General features: G+C 37.0%; 1 protein-coding gene across 1 annotated transcript in view; it reads left to right on the top strand.

Annotated features, from left to right (window-relative positions):
* Positions 1-1,641: 1,641 nt before the first annotated feature.
* The window catches only part of SLC26A7 (solute carrier family 26 (anion exchanger), member 7), a 55,779-nt gene continuing 42,087 nt past the window's right edge, over positions 1,642-15,333 (top strand). The window contains exons 1-4 of the mRNA XM_009075220.1: positions 1,642-1,660; positions 3,146-3,256; positions 7,450-7,622; positions 15,020-15,184. Coding sequence (XP_009073468.1) covers positions 1,642-1,660; positions 3,146-3,256; positions 7,450-7,622; positions 15,020-15,184 — 468 coding nt within the window. The remainder of the gene's footprint in view (positions 1,661-3,145; positions 3,257-7,449; positions 7,623-15,019; positions 15,185-15,333) is intronic.

Here is a 15,333-nt window from a genome sequence, read left to right as displayed (position 1 = left end):
AAAACACCTGTTAGATGCTGGGGATGTGTTGGGCAGGGTAACCCCTTTCCACAGTTTTATATGACTTGTGCCAGATTTCTGTTTGCCAGTTCTGTGACCATAAGGGTTCATTCAGATTGTGCCTCTGTTCCTCTCAGCCCTGTTCAGAGAGCTGAACTGAGATGCTGACATAGTGTCTGTGTGTGTGATTTAGGGCTGTGTGGAGCTTCTTGCACTCTACCCACAACATGTGCAGTTTATGCTGGATCAAACACCTAATTGTCGAATGTTTCAAATTCAGAAGGTCTTAGGAAACATAAAACCAAAGTAGACACATGTAGAGATGTGATAAGTGGCTTTTACAGCCAGGGGATAACAGAATATTTTGTGGTAGCTGAACCCTTCTTTACCCTCTAAATTTTGAGAGGAAGCGACAATGGATAGTGTTCTCAGTTATGGATTAATTGATTTCCATTGAAAAGTAAAAGAGCTAGTAGACCCTCTTCTAGAACTGTTTTAGCCTATCCTGTGGTGTAACATGTACCCTTCAGTTTTGTTTTGTACAAATTCTAAGCTAATTTTCTCTTGAAGTGTGTGATAAAGTTACTTAAAAGTGAAATATTTAGATTTTATAAGGAAAATGTCAAGGTCCAAAATTAGCATAATTGAAGTGCAAACTAAAAAATTATATGCACATTATCTATTTTCTCCAAAATGAACTTGATATTTTGAAACATATCTGTCAAAATTGTTAACCTTTCCCAGTGAAGAGAGAGCTTTTGTGCTTCCTTTGTAATAGCTGAAGGAGTCTAAACAATTGGAAAAAAGGATGAAAAGGAACTCACCATGGTGACTTGTCTAAGCAATCTGTAGATCGAAGTTCTGCATTGTGTGTACAGGAGTTTTTGGAAATGTTTTCACTTGGAAATGTTCTAGGTTTGTAATTCTCTGGTTCAGTGTTAGAGCATTCCTTTCATTTAATGACTGAGTATCTTAAACATAGGAAGTTTTGCAGGTCATCTTAACTAGGGTGTTAGACCTCTTCCCAATAGTGCTTGTTGTTATCATTAAAGTGAGGCTGACGTTATAGTGATTTTTCTGATTCCTTTACTTTTTAGAGAGTAAAATAAATTAGCCTTGCATAATGCTTTTTTTGCAAGACTGGAATATCTGTGTGAGTAGCATTCTACTTGTGAATGACAAAGTTTTTGTTTGGTTTTGTTTTGTTAATGAAATGTTTATAATGGAAAAGCTATTCAGTGTTAGACAAGCCCTAGAAATCTCTTCCTTCTACTCACTGTTCCTCCCCCTCGTACTCCATGCTCAATTTTGTCTGGATAAGGTCATGCAGTTGTTTTCTGTGTTGTTTTTATTCTCCTCAGGTGCTCCCTTCTATATTACTCTTGAGTACAGAATCTTCTTATACATCTATTAATCATGTGAACATGGTTGTCACACTACAATTTCAAAGATTTTTCTGGTTTGTGATAATGCTGTGTTAAGAAAAAAAAAAAGAAGTGATGATCAGTAGATGCACTCATTACAAGGCTAAAGAGCAACAAGTCCATTTCTGTTTAAAACAGGTTTTAAACCAGACACATTTTAAAATATCTCTTCTCCTCTTCAAGTCATAACTGATAGTGTTACTTTGCTGAGCACAATATGGATGAAGATGATCCATGTAAGACCCATCTCAGAAAAATCTACACTGTGATGTTTTTCTAAGAACAGATGATCTGCTAGGCCTTGTCTGCTTCACAGGGAACTTGACACTTCTGAGCTTTTGGCATTTTCTTGCCTTTCCCCCCCATGTGCTCTTTGCTACAGACTCAAATTAAAATTCAAGCAGGAGCTTTTGAATCAATATGCTCAGAATTGCCACTGAAAGCCCATCAGCAGACACTCTTTGACACTCTCCATATTATTAAGGCCCCATACACCAACATTTCAGGTAGAAAATGCTTTCTGGAGCAGTCAGGGAAGTTTGGTGAGAACAATTAACCCTTCACATTTAATATTCTTTGGAAATTTTCAAGTAGAAGGCAACTTTATTACGAAAGTCTGAATCACCCCTGCCACAAACCACACATAGTCATTCTCCCAATACACACACGTATGCACTAGCTTGTGTATACACTCAGGCTGGACTTCAGAAAGGCACCTTCTGCATTATGCAAGCCAGTCCTGCATGATGAGAGATGCACCAAGACTTATGGAGCAACTCTGCCAGGCAATTTCTCTGACTCTTAGTTTCCAGCAGTAAGAACAGTGGAATGCCGGTAGAGCCTGCTGGTCTGAAGCATAGCCTGGGGACTTTCTTTCTGCTGACTTGCAAAAGGTCAATGCAGTCTGGCTTGCTATCTTAGGTATCTGAAGTTGAACAGCAACTAGAGCTGCTGCTTTGCAGGAATGTCTCTATTAAAAGATGAGTTCTTGGCATATTCTGAGGCTTTCTAAGAAAAAGACAGATGCTGTCCTCTACAGCTTAACAATGAGGGTAACTAGCAAGTCTGTAAAGTTAAACCCTAACCAATTCAGTTAATTCTCCATCTCAACATGAAAGTCAAATGTTTTCTGTTTTTGAACTGACAGCTTTACATAATGAAAAAAATGCTAATATCTAAAGGCTTATAAAACCCAGGCACCTAAAGAGAATGAATTCTGGAATATTTTCTCATTTAAGAAATTAGAAGAAAGCAGACTGAAGGGGCTCCATCCAAACCAAAATTATAGGTTTTGAACTGTTTGTAAGAAATAACCATCTTACTGCCTGGAGCCCTGGCAGTCTCAAACCCGTGTTTGTGAGGGTGGGATTGAAACAATGCTGCCTCCTCCTGTGAGGCCTGGCTATTAAAAGAAAGTTTGGAATCACTAATGGAGACAACCTGGACACATGGTAGCTGGTGAACCAGTTGTTTCTGATGGTGACCAAGACTCAGAAGAAAAGATGAGGATTTTCATGATGAAATGAAAAACCTTTCACAATACTTCCTGATGCCAATTGTACAGTAGTTGACTTATGCTCTAGGTTTTAATAAATGAAGGTGGCTTTCTTCCTGCTCTTAATAAAACTGTAGACATTTCCTCATTAAAACACTCCAACACAACAAACAAGCAGAACAGTTTTCTCTTTGTGTACTGAATTAATTACATTTAACTTTTCTAGGGCTGGCCTTTGCTGTTCTGTCTTCAGTCCATCCAGTTTTTGGGCTCTATGGCTCTTTCTTCCCTGTCATTGTTTATGCCATATTTGGAATGGGACATCATGTTGCAACAGGTAAGTGTCTTTTTGCTAAAAACATTTTCAAAGATAAGAAACTGGAAACTGAACTTCTTTTTTTTCATTAAAGGTCAATGGAAAGAAAATGATCTATGACTGAACAGCGATAAGATGTTTTTATGCTTCCTTTTATAACAATTTTTTGTCAGTTTGAGTAGTTAAAAGAGCCTGATTAGGAATATATTTGAGTTACTCCAGTCATTGTAATTACTATTGCATCGACACTTCCTTTGTAAATGTAACTTCCTAAGGACTTTTGTATTTTAACTCTGCTTCAGAAATCTGCTTCAGGCTAAGATTTTAACAAAGGGCTCAGCCAACAAGATATATGCAAATTGGAACAAAAAGGGCTTGATCTCAAACCATAGAAAATACATGTTACTTCTCACCTGTCTAAAACACAAATCTTGCATTTCTCAAGGGGAAAAAAACCACTTTCTGTGCCTATTACCTGCTACTGTATTAAAGCTAGGCACTTTCCCAATGAGGACTCCTGTCTGCTTGCAAATATTTAGGTAAATAGTGAAAGGTGCTCCCTGGTTACTATGTTTGTAGTTATGAGTTACTCATTTACCCTCAGCAGAGCCACAGCAACAGCAGTAATGGAATGGTTTTGATCTCCTAAGAGGTTGATGAATGCTCTGTTTCTGATTCCAAAGAAACCAAGTCATAGATGGAAATAATACTCATTAGATTGAATCATGAATTCTTTGCTGTGCAGAAGTGGGCACTTGGTGGCCTTTGGTTTGCAAAAATGAGTCAGACTAAGTAGTAACACACAGCATGACTGAATAACTAGGAGCAGCTTCTGTGGCTGTCAGAAGATTTAAGCATGGAAGAGGTATGTTTTCCTTGAGGAGGAGAAATACTCCTGAAAGGAGAAAAGGTGGTTCTGGATAATCACACACAAAATGAACTCTGCTCAATTGTCTGAAATGTTTCAGTAATCAGTTAGCAACACATGTTGAGCACCCTTTTTATTCAAAAATATGTACTTAAATTATATTTAAAAGAATAATTCTGAAAAGCTATAAATAGTGTTAGAGCAAAAGGAAAGCTGAAAGCTTGTTTTCCCTAGAGGCACAGAGAGTATTTGAGCCTTATGAGGTCTGAAAAGGATCTGTGGATGCTGCTAGTGTCCTAATGCTGGAATGAGTAAGGGACTGTACTCAGATTGTGTAAGAAAGAGCAGCATTTGAAATTCAGAATTTGGAAAGTAAATTTTACTCTTGAGTACAGAGAGATTATTAAAACATGAACCTATATTAAAAACCTGTTTCAAAACTGAAGTGTTTTGTCAGAGGTTTGTTGGTTTAAGATTATTAGGAACACAAGAATCCATTGTATCTAGGAAAGTAGATAAGTAAGTATCTGGATGGCATAAATTCTAGTAATGAAAACAGATGCTAAAAAAGATCAGTACAAGCTGTCAAGTCTGAAGTTTTATACTTGGGAGGGAATACCAGAGAATGACTTTCTGAGTCCCACAGCTTCATGTCTGCAGGTTTCTGCATTGTCCTTGGTGTGGAAACCTGTTCCAGGTATCTATTCCAGAATTTAATCTTGGTCAAAGAAAGGCAACAAAGCAGTTCTCTTGCAGGCATGAAGGGTTTTTTTAATTAATAAATTTGTGTGACATATGTTGTTGATCCTTTCAGTAGAAATGTCTCATGCAGTCATTCCACCAGTCTCAGTTAAGGTGTGTGTATTAGGCTGAACTGGAGCTATCCTACCTGCCTCGGTTTCCCAAATGCTCTATAATTCCTTATGTACACTGGAGACAATCTTCACCTACCAGCATTTTCTGTAAGGTCTGTAGTGCTCCACATATGTACACGGGCTATAAAATTGTGCTTTGTTGGTGAAGTTAGTCATGTTGATATGAAATGGAAAATTCATCAATGGCCCAGTTCTGTTAACTTTTACTTAATTGAAATGTCTCTTCTTTCAGATAGCAAATCTACTTAAAAAAATTACTCACCTGAGGAACAAACACCTATACCTTTTTCTTCACTGTTTTTGGTATTATTGATTTTGCAGCATCCTCTGAGACAGCTTCATCTGTCATAATAACACATATAGGTCTTTGTTTTAAGACACAATTTTATGTAAACTTTGTTTTGTTTTGTTTTGGAGTTTTTCTGTTTGGTTAGGGTTTTTTTGTTTGTTGTTAAATGAAAATGAGAGAACAAACAGGCTTAAAAAAAAGAGCAATCTGAAAAGCAAAATACTTACAACTATCCTGAGAGTTGCAGTGTCAGAAAAGATATTTCAGGCCCAGACAAAAAAAAGAAAATGTGACCTAAAAAAGTCTTTCATGGTTCAATGAGAAAATTAAGGGGACTGTCATCAGGAACAGTTTGGCACTTGAAAAATGGAAAGCTTCACCAAATGTGGTGGGAAGGAAAACCATGAAATATGGCAGGTCAAACATATTCAGGGTGATTAAAGGGCTAAAAGAAGGAATGTGAAGAATTCCATGGAGACTATGATCAAACTGGTAGTTAAAGGTTCTTTTAATACATTGAAATAAGGATGATGAGAAGTAAACGGATGTGACACCTTTCTGACAAAGGTGTAACAGGGACCTTCTGTGACAAGGCCACAGGATTGTCAAGTTGCCAATGTAGTTTCATTGTCAGAAAGGCTCTGCAGAGAATTCTGGGAACTGCAGACATGTCCATAATAATAATAAAAATACTGAATCTTAGAATCTTAGAATCATAGAATTGCCTGGGTTGCAAGGGCCCTTAAAGGTCATCTGGTCCCAACCCCCCTGCCATGGGCAGGGACACCTTTCACTAGACCAGGTTGCTCAGAGCCCCATCCAACCTGGCCTTGAACACTTTCAGGGATGGAACAAAAACCTTTACGCATAATCAGAGTCTGTTGGAGAGGAGTTAATATGACTTCTGTTAAGGAAAATGCTACCTTGCCAACCTCCTAGAGTACTGTGTGTGTGTCAATAAGCACATGGAGAAAGGAATTACTTTGAATATGAGATATCAGAATGGTTGAACAGGTGCTGATAAGGTTCCATACCAAAGTTTGCTAAAGAAACTAACTTGTCCTTGTGATAGAAGAAAAGTCCTTTTATTAATTATTAGCAGGTTAAAGAATAAGAAGCAAAAGGCATGACTTCATGGTCATTTTTCAGGACAGCAGTGTCCCTGGTAGGTTCCCAAGGAATTGGTGCTGGGAGGTTTACTCTGTGAAGGCCAAGATGAAGGTAGAACTGTGTTCACCAGGTCCCACAACAGTAGCTAAAAGCCAAGTTCAATGAGAAATCTCTTTAAAAGACTTTTGAGGTATAGATTAAAGAAAACAATACAGCAGATGGTGAACTTCTGGATCCTGCTCTCAGAGGATATTGTGGAAGGAGAAAATACAATCAGGTTCAAACAAACCTTTGACAAATTAATGAATGCTAGTCCATAAACAAAATTGAAAAGGGCTTGATAAGGATGTACTTCTCTAACACAACAGCTGTGGATGCTGTTGTGGGGATTATGAGGGCAATGGCATGCAGAAAATGGCCAGGCTTGTGTGCTTTCCCTGGGTAACACCTCTGACTACCACAGCTGGAGGCAGAGTACTGGGAAAGATGGACCATTGGTCTGACATAGCAAGACATTTCTTATGTTCTCATTGCTCTGCATGAATGCCTTTGTGCTTTTTAATATTGAATTATCATCCTCATTTGTCTGTGTGTCATTAAACTTGCTTTACCTCTCTCAGCAAATAAATGTTTCTCTTGTAATCTCCCTCCATTTATTACAGTGTTAGGTACTATGTAATGGGCTAGATACTATATATATTGTGTGAATTAATTGCCCTAGAAATGTGAATCATGTACACTTGGGAGTCTCAGGCAAATAGTTGTTTGATCACATTCAGGGTGAGTTAAAAGCATTTGAAATGATTGTAAATTGTGTTCGAATCTCTTTTGTAAACATCTCTAAATGAATGTGCTCAAAAGATTTTACATTTGATTTGCCTGTGTAAATTGTATTTTACTGGAAGAAATCTGTGTTGCAGAGAAAAATTACCTTAAAAATTGTTCTTATCATGACAGGAATGTAAAAAATAGCACTTTACTCGTAATAACCAAGTTCTCAAAAAGAGTCCTTGAGTGATGAGTACAGACAGGTATACAGTTATTGGTGACTAATGTGTGGCTTCTTTTATAGGAACTTTTGCTTTAACTTCCTTAATATCTGCCAATGCAGTTGAGCGTCTTGTTCCTTCTGTCAACAATAATTTCACTGCACGCAATAATTCAGGAATTTTGGGATTATCAGAGTTTGAAATGCAGAGGATTGGAGTTGCAGCAGCAGTTTCATTTCTTGGAGGAATCATTCAGGTTGGTAGTGATCACATTTTCTGTATGCTGCTGATGAACTGTCATTGTGACAGCTATGACTTTTGTAATATGGTTGGGTTTTTTTTCACTTCTCTGAGAAAACATTATCATGGGTCAGGTCTGATGGTCGTGAATGATGAAATTAATGTGTTTTAAGAATTTGCTGCTCCTTTGTTGAGGTGTAGCAATTGTCTGTGTACATGCTCCTAGTGTGTTGCAATATGAGGTAAACCCACATTCAGTCACCTCTAACATAAGATTCAAATGCTGTTGGTGCCCCCTTTCCTTCTTCAGAAACAAAACACAAATCAGCTCCTGGTAAGCTGACATATTCCTGAGACTTTCTGTTGCTCTTGGCTTGAAGAGAAATACTATACACTATCCCATAATTTAAAACAGTAGGGAAAACATCTTTAAATTCTCTTTAGAGTTCACACACCCATCATTAAAGTGAAATAGTAAAACAGATGTCTTCTAATGATTCTCCGAAGCTTATTCAAATAATGAGAGGCCTTTTAAATTTTTTTTTTTTCTTATTCTGACCACAAGTGCTGAGTTTTTTTATCCACTGCCAGTTACTTAGGTCTTCAAAGAAGGCTTCCCTCTTTCCTTGTAAATATTAAAATGGAAGAAATGTTCCAGCACACAACATTGCAACACCTCCTGGCTACCTGGCCTCCTGAAAGAAACCCAGACCCCTGCACTTGGTGCTTTGGATTCCTCTACCATGCGAAGGATGAGTGAAGGAGGCCAGAATGGGATCTCCAGTGGACTGCATGCCTGGCAGGAACTGGGGCATATGCTTATGTCAGTTAGTAGGAAATATTGAGAAGTATGGTCATTTGTGTTCCATTTTTATCATTCTTTTATTGGTTACAGGGTTATGACTTGGGGTAGAAGTATGAGAGAAAGCTTACAGAAAGCACACAAAGTAGAGCTGATGCTGATTGTGCCTGGCTCTGCGTGCATGTGCTGTCTCATCTCTCCAGTATGTGCAGCACAGCACTGCACAGAGCTCTTCATGTGGGACTCCTGTGCTCCACTGCCTGGAAATCTACATCATCCCCAGAAAGGCCAAAATGCTTCAAGTGAGAAACTGGTGTCTGCATTTGATCTAACTTCAAAATCCAATGCAAAAACCTTTTGCTTAGTGGCTACAGAATCCCATTAGGTGTGTAAATCCCCTAGACCTCTTACTCTTTTGTTATGAAAAGTTCTGCTTTGTCATATGCTTCCAACTGCATCATCTGACTTATCTCAGCCTATGTAGTGTTTAAGCCTGATTGGAATAAGAGGAACTAGAAAATCCTCTGCCTGCAACTTCCAAGCAGGTCTGATAGGGAGCCATGCCATGTGCATGGGCTCCTCTTCCAGGTCAGTGATGTCACTTGCGTTACAGTCATACTAACAGAGCTGGTGCTTGTGGTGTTGCCACTAGTCCTTTATGTAACCTTTTTAATATGGATAGAGACCAGATTAAAATGATTGTTTCCTAGAGAATTGTTATTAATAATGTGCTATGCAAGTGAAAGTCTGGACCAAGGCTGAGATTAAATTTGCCATCGTGCCAGGTGCTCTTAAGTGTGAGAATCCATGTTTCTCATCATGAGTTCAGTCTCCTGGCTGAGTTGCTGCAATTCCTAAATAAGATGACAGGGCACATCTTGCTGTTAATGTCAGTAACCTGCTTCTACTTATCAGATTAGACTAGAAATTAATGAATAGCCTGGAACAGATGAATATTCCAGGGCAAGAAGAATTGTGTGATGCATTTTGAGGCAACAGTTATCCATTGAAGACATCCTGAAATACAAAAAGAATTTGAATTGTCAGTGTAGTTGATATTTGGAATGGTATTTCTCTGGGAATGGAGCAGACTTGGGTTATGGCATTTACTGTAAGACACTTTATTCTGAAAAACAGTCAAAATGTAGTGCTCTAACCAACCACTAATTGCCCAAAACCAAATGATGCTGTCACTATTCTACACCTTGGGCAGCCTCCACATGAAGGGTGAAACATCCCTCTCCAAAACAGCTGTTTCCTTCTTAGAAATAGTAGGTAAAGTCCTGAATATCCTTGACCTGAAAAGCAATTTTGTGCTATTCTTCCAAGAGCCTAAGTATGCTAATCAGTAAATAATGTTATAAGAAAAAAAGAAACAGCATACAAAATAGCGAGTCATGGAGGGAAGACAAGTGTTTTTGAGATGTACTGCTGTTGGCTGCTTTGTGTTTTGTGCAGACCATAACTCTGCATTTGTGTGTGAGGCAAGCTCTGAGCAGGCTTTGTGAATCTTAGTGCCATCTAGACCTGAAATAAATTAGAACTGGTTTCTGATCATCAGGCAAAAATAGATGGAGCTTATAAGATGTGAAATTCGAGGCTTAGCTGCTTAACTTTTTTTTAAGTCATATATTTTAGCCCTAAACTGCTTTTTAAATCTAATGTTTGAAGAAGTGCTCAAAAAGAGGGAAGATATTTAGTTATCATAAGGGGCATTCTGATGAAGATAAAATAGTATTTAAACAGAAAAAAAGCAAACATAAAATAAAAACTGTAATTATCAAAAACATTTAATATAATGCATTCACTAGTTCATTTTTAAAAGTATAATAGAAGGCATAAAGCAGATATTTTTTAAAAAATGTTTGTATTGCTGCTACTCTATAAAGATAAACAGGGCATGGAAAACTAATCAAGGTGATTCGTTTCTTCCCTGATATTAAATACCTCAGGGGTATTAATGGGGAGAGGAAATGACAGAACATAACAGATGCCTATGGCATAACTTTGCAATTAAAATTGGATGATGCCTCTACAACATAAAAAAATCCTCTAAAAAGCTTTTAGGTGAGATTTTTTTCTCCCTATTAGTATATTCTATGTGCAAGAATGCATGCATAAATGTATGTGTCTATAAAAATACTCAGCATGCTAAACTGAAATTTAACATTAAGATTTGCTGAATAAATAGAGGAAAGCTGCTTGCAGATCAAAGTGAGAAAAAAAGTAATTCTTATCCCAGGAAAAAAGCTTTATTCTCTTAAGACCAGTGTTACAGACTTCAGTTGTACTACTCTTCTGCAAATGAGAAATAGCCTCTTCTAGTATTACAGTCTTCTGCATTTTTACTGGTAAGATTTTTAACCACTGTATTTTAAAAACTAACATGCAATTAGTTGCTGATATACAGTATTGGAAAGAAAAATGTTTCTGGTTATCAGGAGAACAAATTTACAGAGCCTATTGTCAGTTTGCTTAATAACAAAGGAGCATGTTTGAATATGAAGGGTGTTTTTGTATGGCTAATATTCTTGTCCAAACCTTTGTTTCCCTGTGGGGAAAATTATGCTGCACTATTCTATGTTACACATAGTTTTTAATGAGGTAAAAACATGAGTCTATTATACAGTGATAATCAGGAGAAGAGTTCATTTTTCTTTTACAGTGGAAATAACTTCTTGCATGCTCATATTCCGTATCTTAAAAAGCACAAAGCTGGGTGGGAGTCCTGCTTTCCACAATTATGGTACAGCACAGTGCATGTTAGTACAGAAAGTCCATAGAAAGAAATCATTTTTGGGTCCTAGAGTGAGGAAGGTTCACTCTGCACACCATCAGAGGCTACCAGACACTCCTAAGATACCCACAATGAACACAAGAGCTGCCATTCAGATGACCAAAACCTCCCAATTAAGTGTCTACTCAAACAGGCTGAGAAGAGTTTTAAACTGACAACTCAGTCAGGCTGAACTGTCCGTTTCTGACTGTTGCCTCCAGAAGGTGCATAGATATCTTCACTTTTTCAACCTTTGGTTTTGAGATAACCAATACAATGTACTAAATGACAGGCTCACAGTCTGTACCGTTTTCCTCCATGAGATGTTCCCATGTATGTCGTTGTCTTCTTGGCCCATGCAGCAAATGATCAGAAAGGGTACCACCACTTTTATTCACTACAATGGTGAAAAAAAACTTCCAGAAGAGTGGAGTTTTAAGGGGTTGAAAATTCTTTCTCCAAAACTGAATTTGTGCGGCAGGTAACATGATATCAGCCTTTCAATTACTGTGGACAGAAAGTTTGATATTAGTGATTTCCAAAGAGCTGTTAAGTGATAAAAATTTTTACTGGCCATGAAGTTAAATTGACTACATGTTGAATGGAATTTTAATAATAATAAACTGAGCGCGTTGTCATGGGAAGAAAGTATTGAAAGTGGACAAGAACCAAAAGGGCTTGAATTAATGAACATAGAGAGCTTTGCTTTTTGCCATTGCTCATTTATCTTCTCCTGGCTAAATCCCCATTCTCTTCTACTTGTCAGAGTGAAATTATGGAGCTGTAATGACAGCTGCAAGAGAATGTTCCCTTTGTATTATCTTTCTCCCATTTTGAAATGCACTTTTCCCCCTATAATTTTGAAATTTACTTTATTTTTTCAATAAATATTTTTTTAGAAATCACACCTTCCACCACTTCTGTCTAATCACTTGACTGTATAACTTGTTTCCATGCTATTTTTTCCTATAATGTGTTTTAACTCAAGTCTACCTTCCATTACTTTATCCCATGGCTTTTTTTCTTCTTTTCTCTGACAACTCTTGATTTCATTTTTATGAATTTAATCATTCTGTATATCTGGTGAAAGTAAAATTCATATCAAGAAAAAGTACTTCTTAACAAGCCTTTTTATGTGGTGTGATGTACTGAAAATGCTGCACAAACAAACTGCAGCCATGTGCCTTTCAAACCATTTTTATACTGTGATTGTTCTTTCAATGAAATATGCCTTTATCTTCTAGAAGCTAAGTTTTTTCCAAAATGAAAAATATTCAATGCAATCCTATAATATATGAAAATTTTGTTTCTTTTGAAGTTTAAAAACATCCCAATATTAGCACAAGTAATGAAAAGAGAAACTTATTTGCCTTTGGCATTTTATTTATTTATTTATCACAGTTCTGGCACTTCACTGTTGCTTTTCTCTGTAGTTTGTCTGCATGAAGAAGGGAAATATATCAGAAAATAAGGTGGGAAACCTGCAAAAATGAGCATCACAACCACAACCAAGATAAAGCAGATTATTAGAAATTTCTTTAAGAATATTGAACTTTCTACATTTTGGTCAGTGTTTACTGGGTGAAAGATTTTATGACATAATGCAATGTGATGTGATTATGTGCTGTCAGCTCGGCTTAGTTTCAAATGGTGTTTATCCAAAAAGCAGTGGCAGCCAAGCCATGTGGCTGTTGCCCTGCACGGAGGGTTAACTGTAGAATCAATCTGGGCTTGTATAAATGCTAAAACTTCTAGGTATATCTGTCAAGAAAACTCACATCAACTGGATTTGGAAGGCTTGTTTCAAAATACCTTTTTTTGCCTCCTCTTGATCTAGCCAGTTTCTATATATTCCTCATGTTGCAAGGACAGCAGGAGGTTCCTGGACCAGCTTTTGCTGAAAATTACACCCTCCTCACCAGATGTTTTATCTTCTGGTTGCTTCATTGTTAGATCTCACCATGGAAGATATATGGCTGCATATTATATTTATTTAACTATCATGTAAATAAAGGCTAGGATGTACACGTTGATGCTGCATTGCTTTTGCTTCTGGAAGTCCTGAGCTACCTTCTGCAGTAAGAAATGGGGGACCAAGTGTAGGCTGTGGTGTGTTTAGCCAAGTGGCTACAGAAATGGTCTAACTGAAACCATACTTATGATTTGGATGCATTTTGCATAACCCACAGTTATAAGAAAACAATAAAAAGTATGTTTGAAATGTGACCCATTAGTTACCCTCTGTGAAGCATCCTCTTAAAATGCTGAACATTTTAAAAAAAAAAGTAAAAATGTAAATCTGAGGGCGATGCTGAAATTCCTAAGTTTTGCAATTGTGATGCCATTTTCCTTAACATCTTTCTCTGAAATGCTAATATTAACTAATACTTCTCTGTGATGTTATGTAGTTCACAGAATTGTCTCTGCGGTTTTGATTCCACAGCTAAATAAACATCCATTTAATTCTCTGGAAACTAAGCTATTACACAGTTAGAAATTTCACATCCATACACTAGAAACTGATTTTAGAAAACAAAAATTCACTAGGGAAGAGAGAATTAAATTCTTATTGAACTCCTGTGAATGATGTTTTAAATATATTAATAGGCACACTGTTAGAACAAACAGCTAAACAAAATATGTGAAGTTAGTAATTATCAGTTTTAGGCCTGACTAACTAAATTACTACTCACTGAGGGTATAACAGTAATTATCATTATTGGAGTCCAATCTTGAATAGCAATAAATTTTCTGATTGCTCATAGGACAGAGCAATTTACATGCTATTGGTGGGAAATGGTAAAAAAAGTCTCAGATTTGATCTGTCAGATGGAAGAGGAAATTGCTCACTAGAGGTTTTAGTGGTAAATTAAAAACCACTTCATTTTTTTGTTTCTTTTGTGGTATTATGCTTGTGCTCACTGCATACAGGTGAATTTTATGGTGAAAACATAAATGGTGTTCAGGCATAAAGAATGATAACATCTGGAAATTATACTTTCAGCTTCAGAACAAAACTAACAAAAAGAAAGGGAGACTGTGATATGTTCCGAAATGATGATATTTAATATGGTAAACACAAAATAATCCTCTTAGAAAGTATTGTAACAAACAACTCTGTGCCAAGAGCACATAACTTTTCAGGCAGAACAACCAATGCAAAAGACCATAGAAGTAAGAAACTGCAAAACTCACTGTAAGGGGAGATAATGGTAATTTAACTTTATATGGATCAGAAAAGGATTATGTGTTATGTAAACCACAGTAGCAGCTGTAGATACATAACAACTTTGTTCAAAGAATTAAGAGCTGCCAAATCTCAAACTTCAGAGGAAAAGAATGTTTGAAATCTGGGATAAAGGGAATAACAGTTGGACATGATAGTATTTTGTGTATTTGTCCTGTATTCCTGTAAACTATTGATGATAGTTGTAGGTTCTGCTGTCATTTAGATTCCTGGCTTAGAGCTCTCACCATGAGACTCTAGCACCACCCTCACTTTTTGAGTTGCTTCACTTCATGTTGCTGTGTTGAGTTGATGTTTTAAAAGTGTTTATTGTGCTCATGTATTTGAGCAGGAGAGAATACTAAGACAGTTTTTCTGCATCTGCTTTTGTTATTAAACTGATTTAGAGTCTGGTAAACTAGTGATGAGAGTGAAATAGTGCAGGTAAACCCACACAGCTTCAATGGTTTCCATTTTCAGTTATAGTAGTCCTTTTTTATTGTTAGTTCATTGATCTTATAATTTATAAAAAGGACCGAGGCTCATTGTCCTATCACAAAGAAGATGCATTTTATCAGAATTGCTGATACTTCTGCCTTTGCCTTTTAGGTAGCAATGTTTATGCTGCAGTTGGGCAGTGCCACTTTCTTGTTAACAGAACCAGTGATAAGCGCAATGACAACAGGAGCAGCTACACATGTGGTGACTTCACAAGTGAAGTATCTGCTGGGAATAAAAATGCCATATATATCAGGACCACTGGGATTTTTTCATGTAAGTTCAGTAAAAGAGGTGGATTACTCCATTTTCTTAAATAAATACACTACTTGGCTATATTTAAGAGGAAGATATTTGTTATGCACATGTGTGAATGAACAGAAGATGAACCTTCATCTTTGTCTGTCTGTTTGGAAGAACAGATT

The sequence above is a fragment of the Acanthisitta chloris genome, unplaced genomic scaffold (genome assembly GCF_000695815.1).
Source record: "Acanthisitta chloris isolate BGI_N310 unplaced genomic scaffold, ASM69581v1 scaffold4085, whole genome shotgun sequence".
NCBI lineage: Eukaryota > Metazoa > Chordata > Aves > Passeriformes > Acanthisittidae > Acanthisitta > Acanthisitta chloris.
This window is presented reverse-complemented; position numbering and strand designations above follow the sequence as displayed.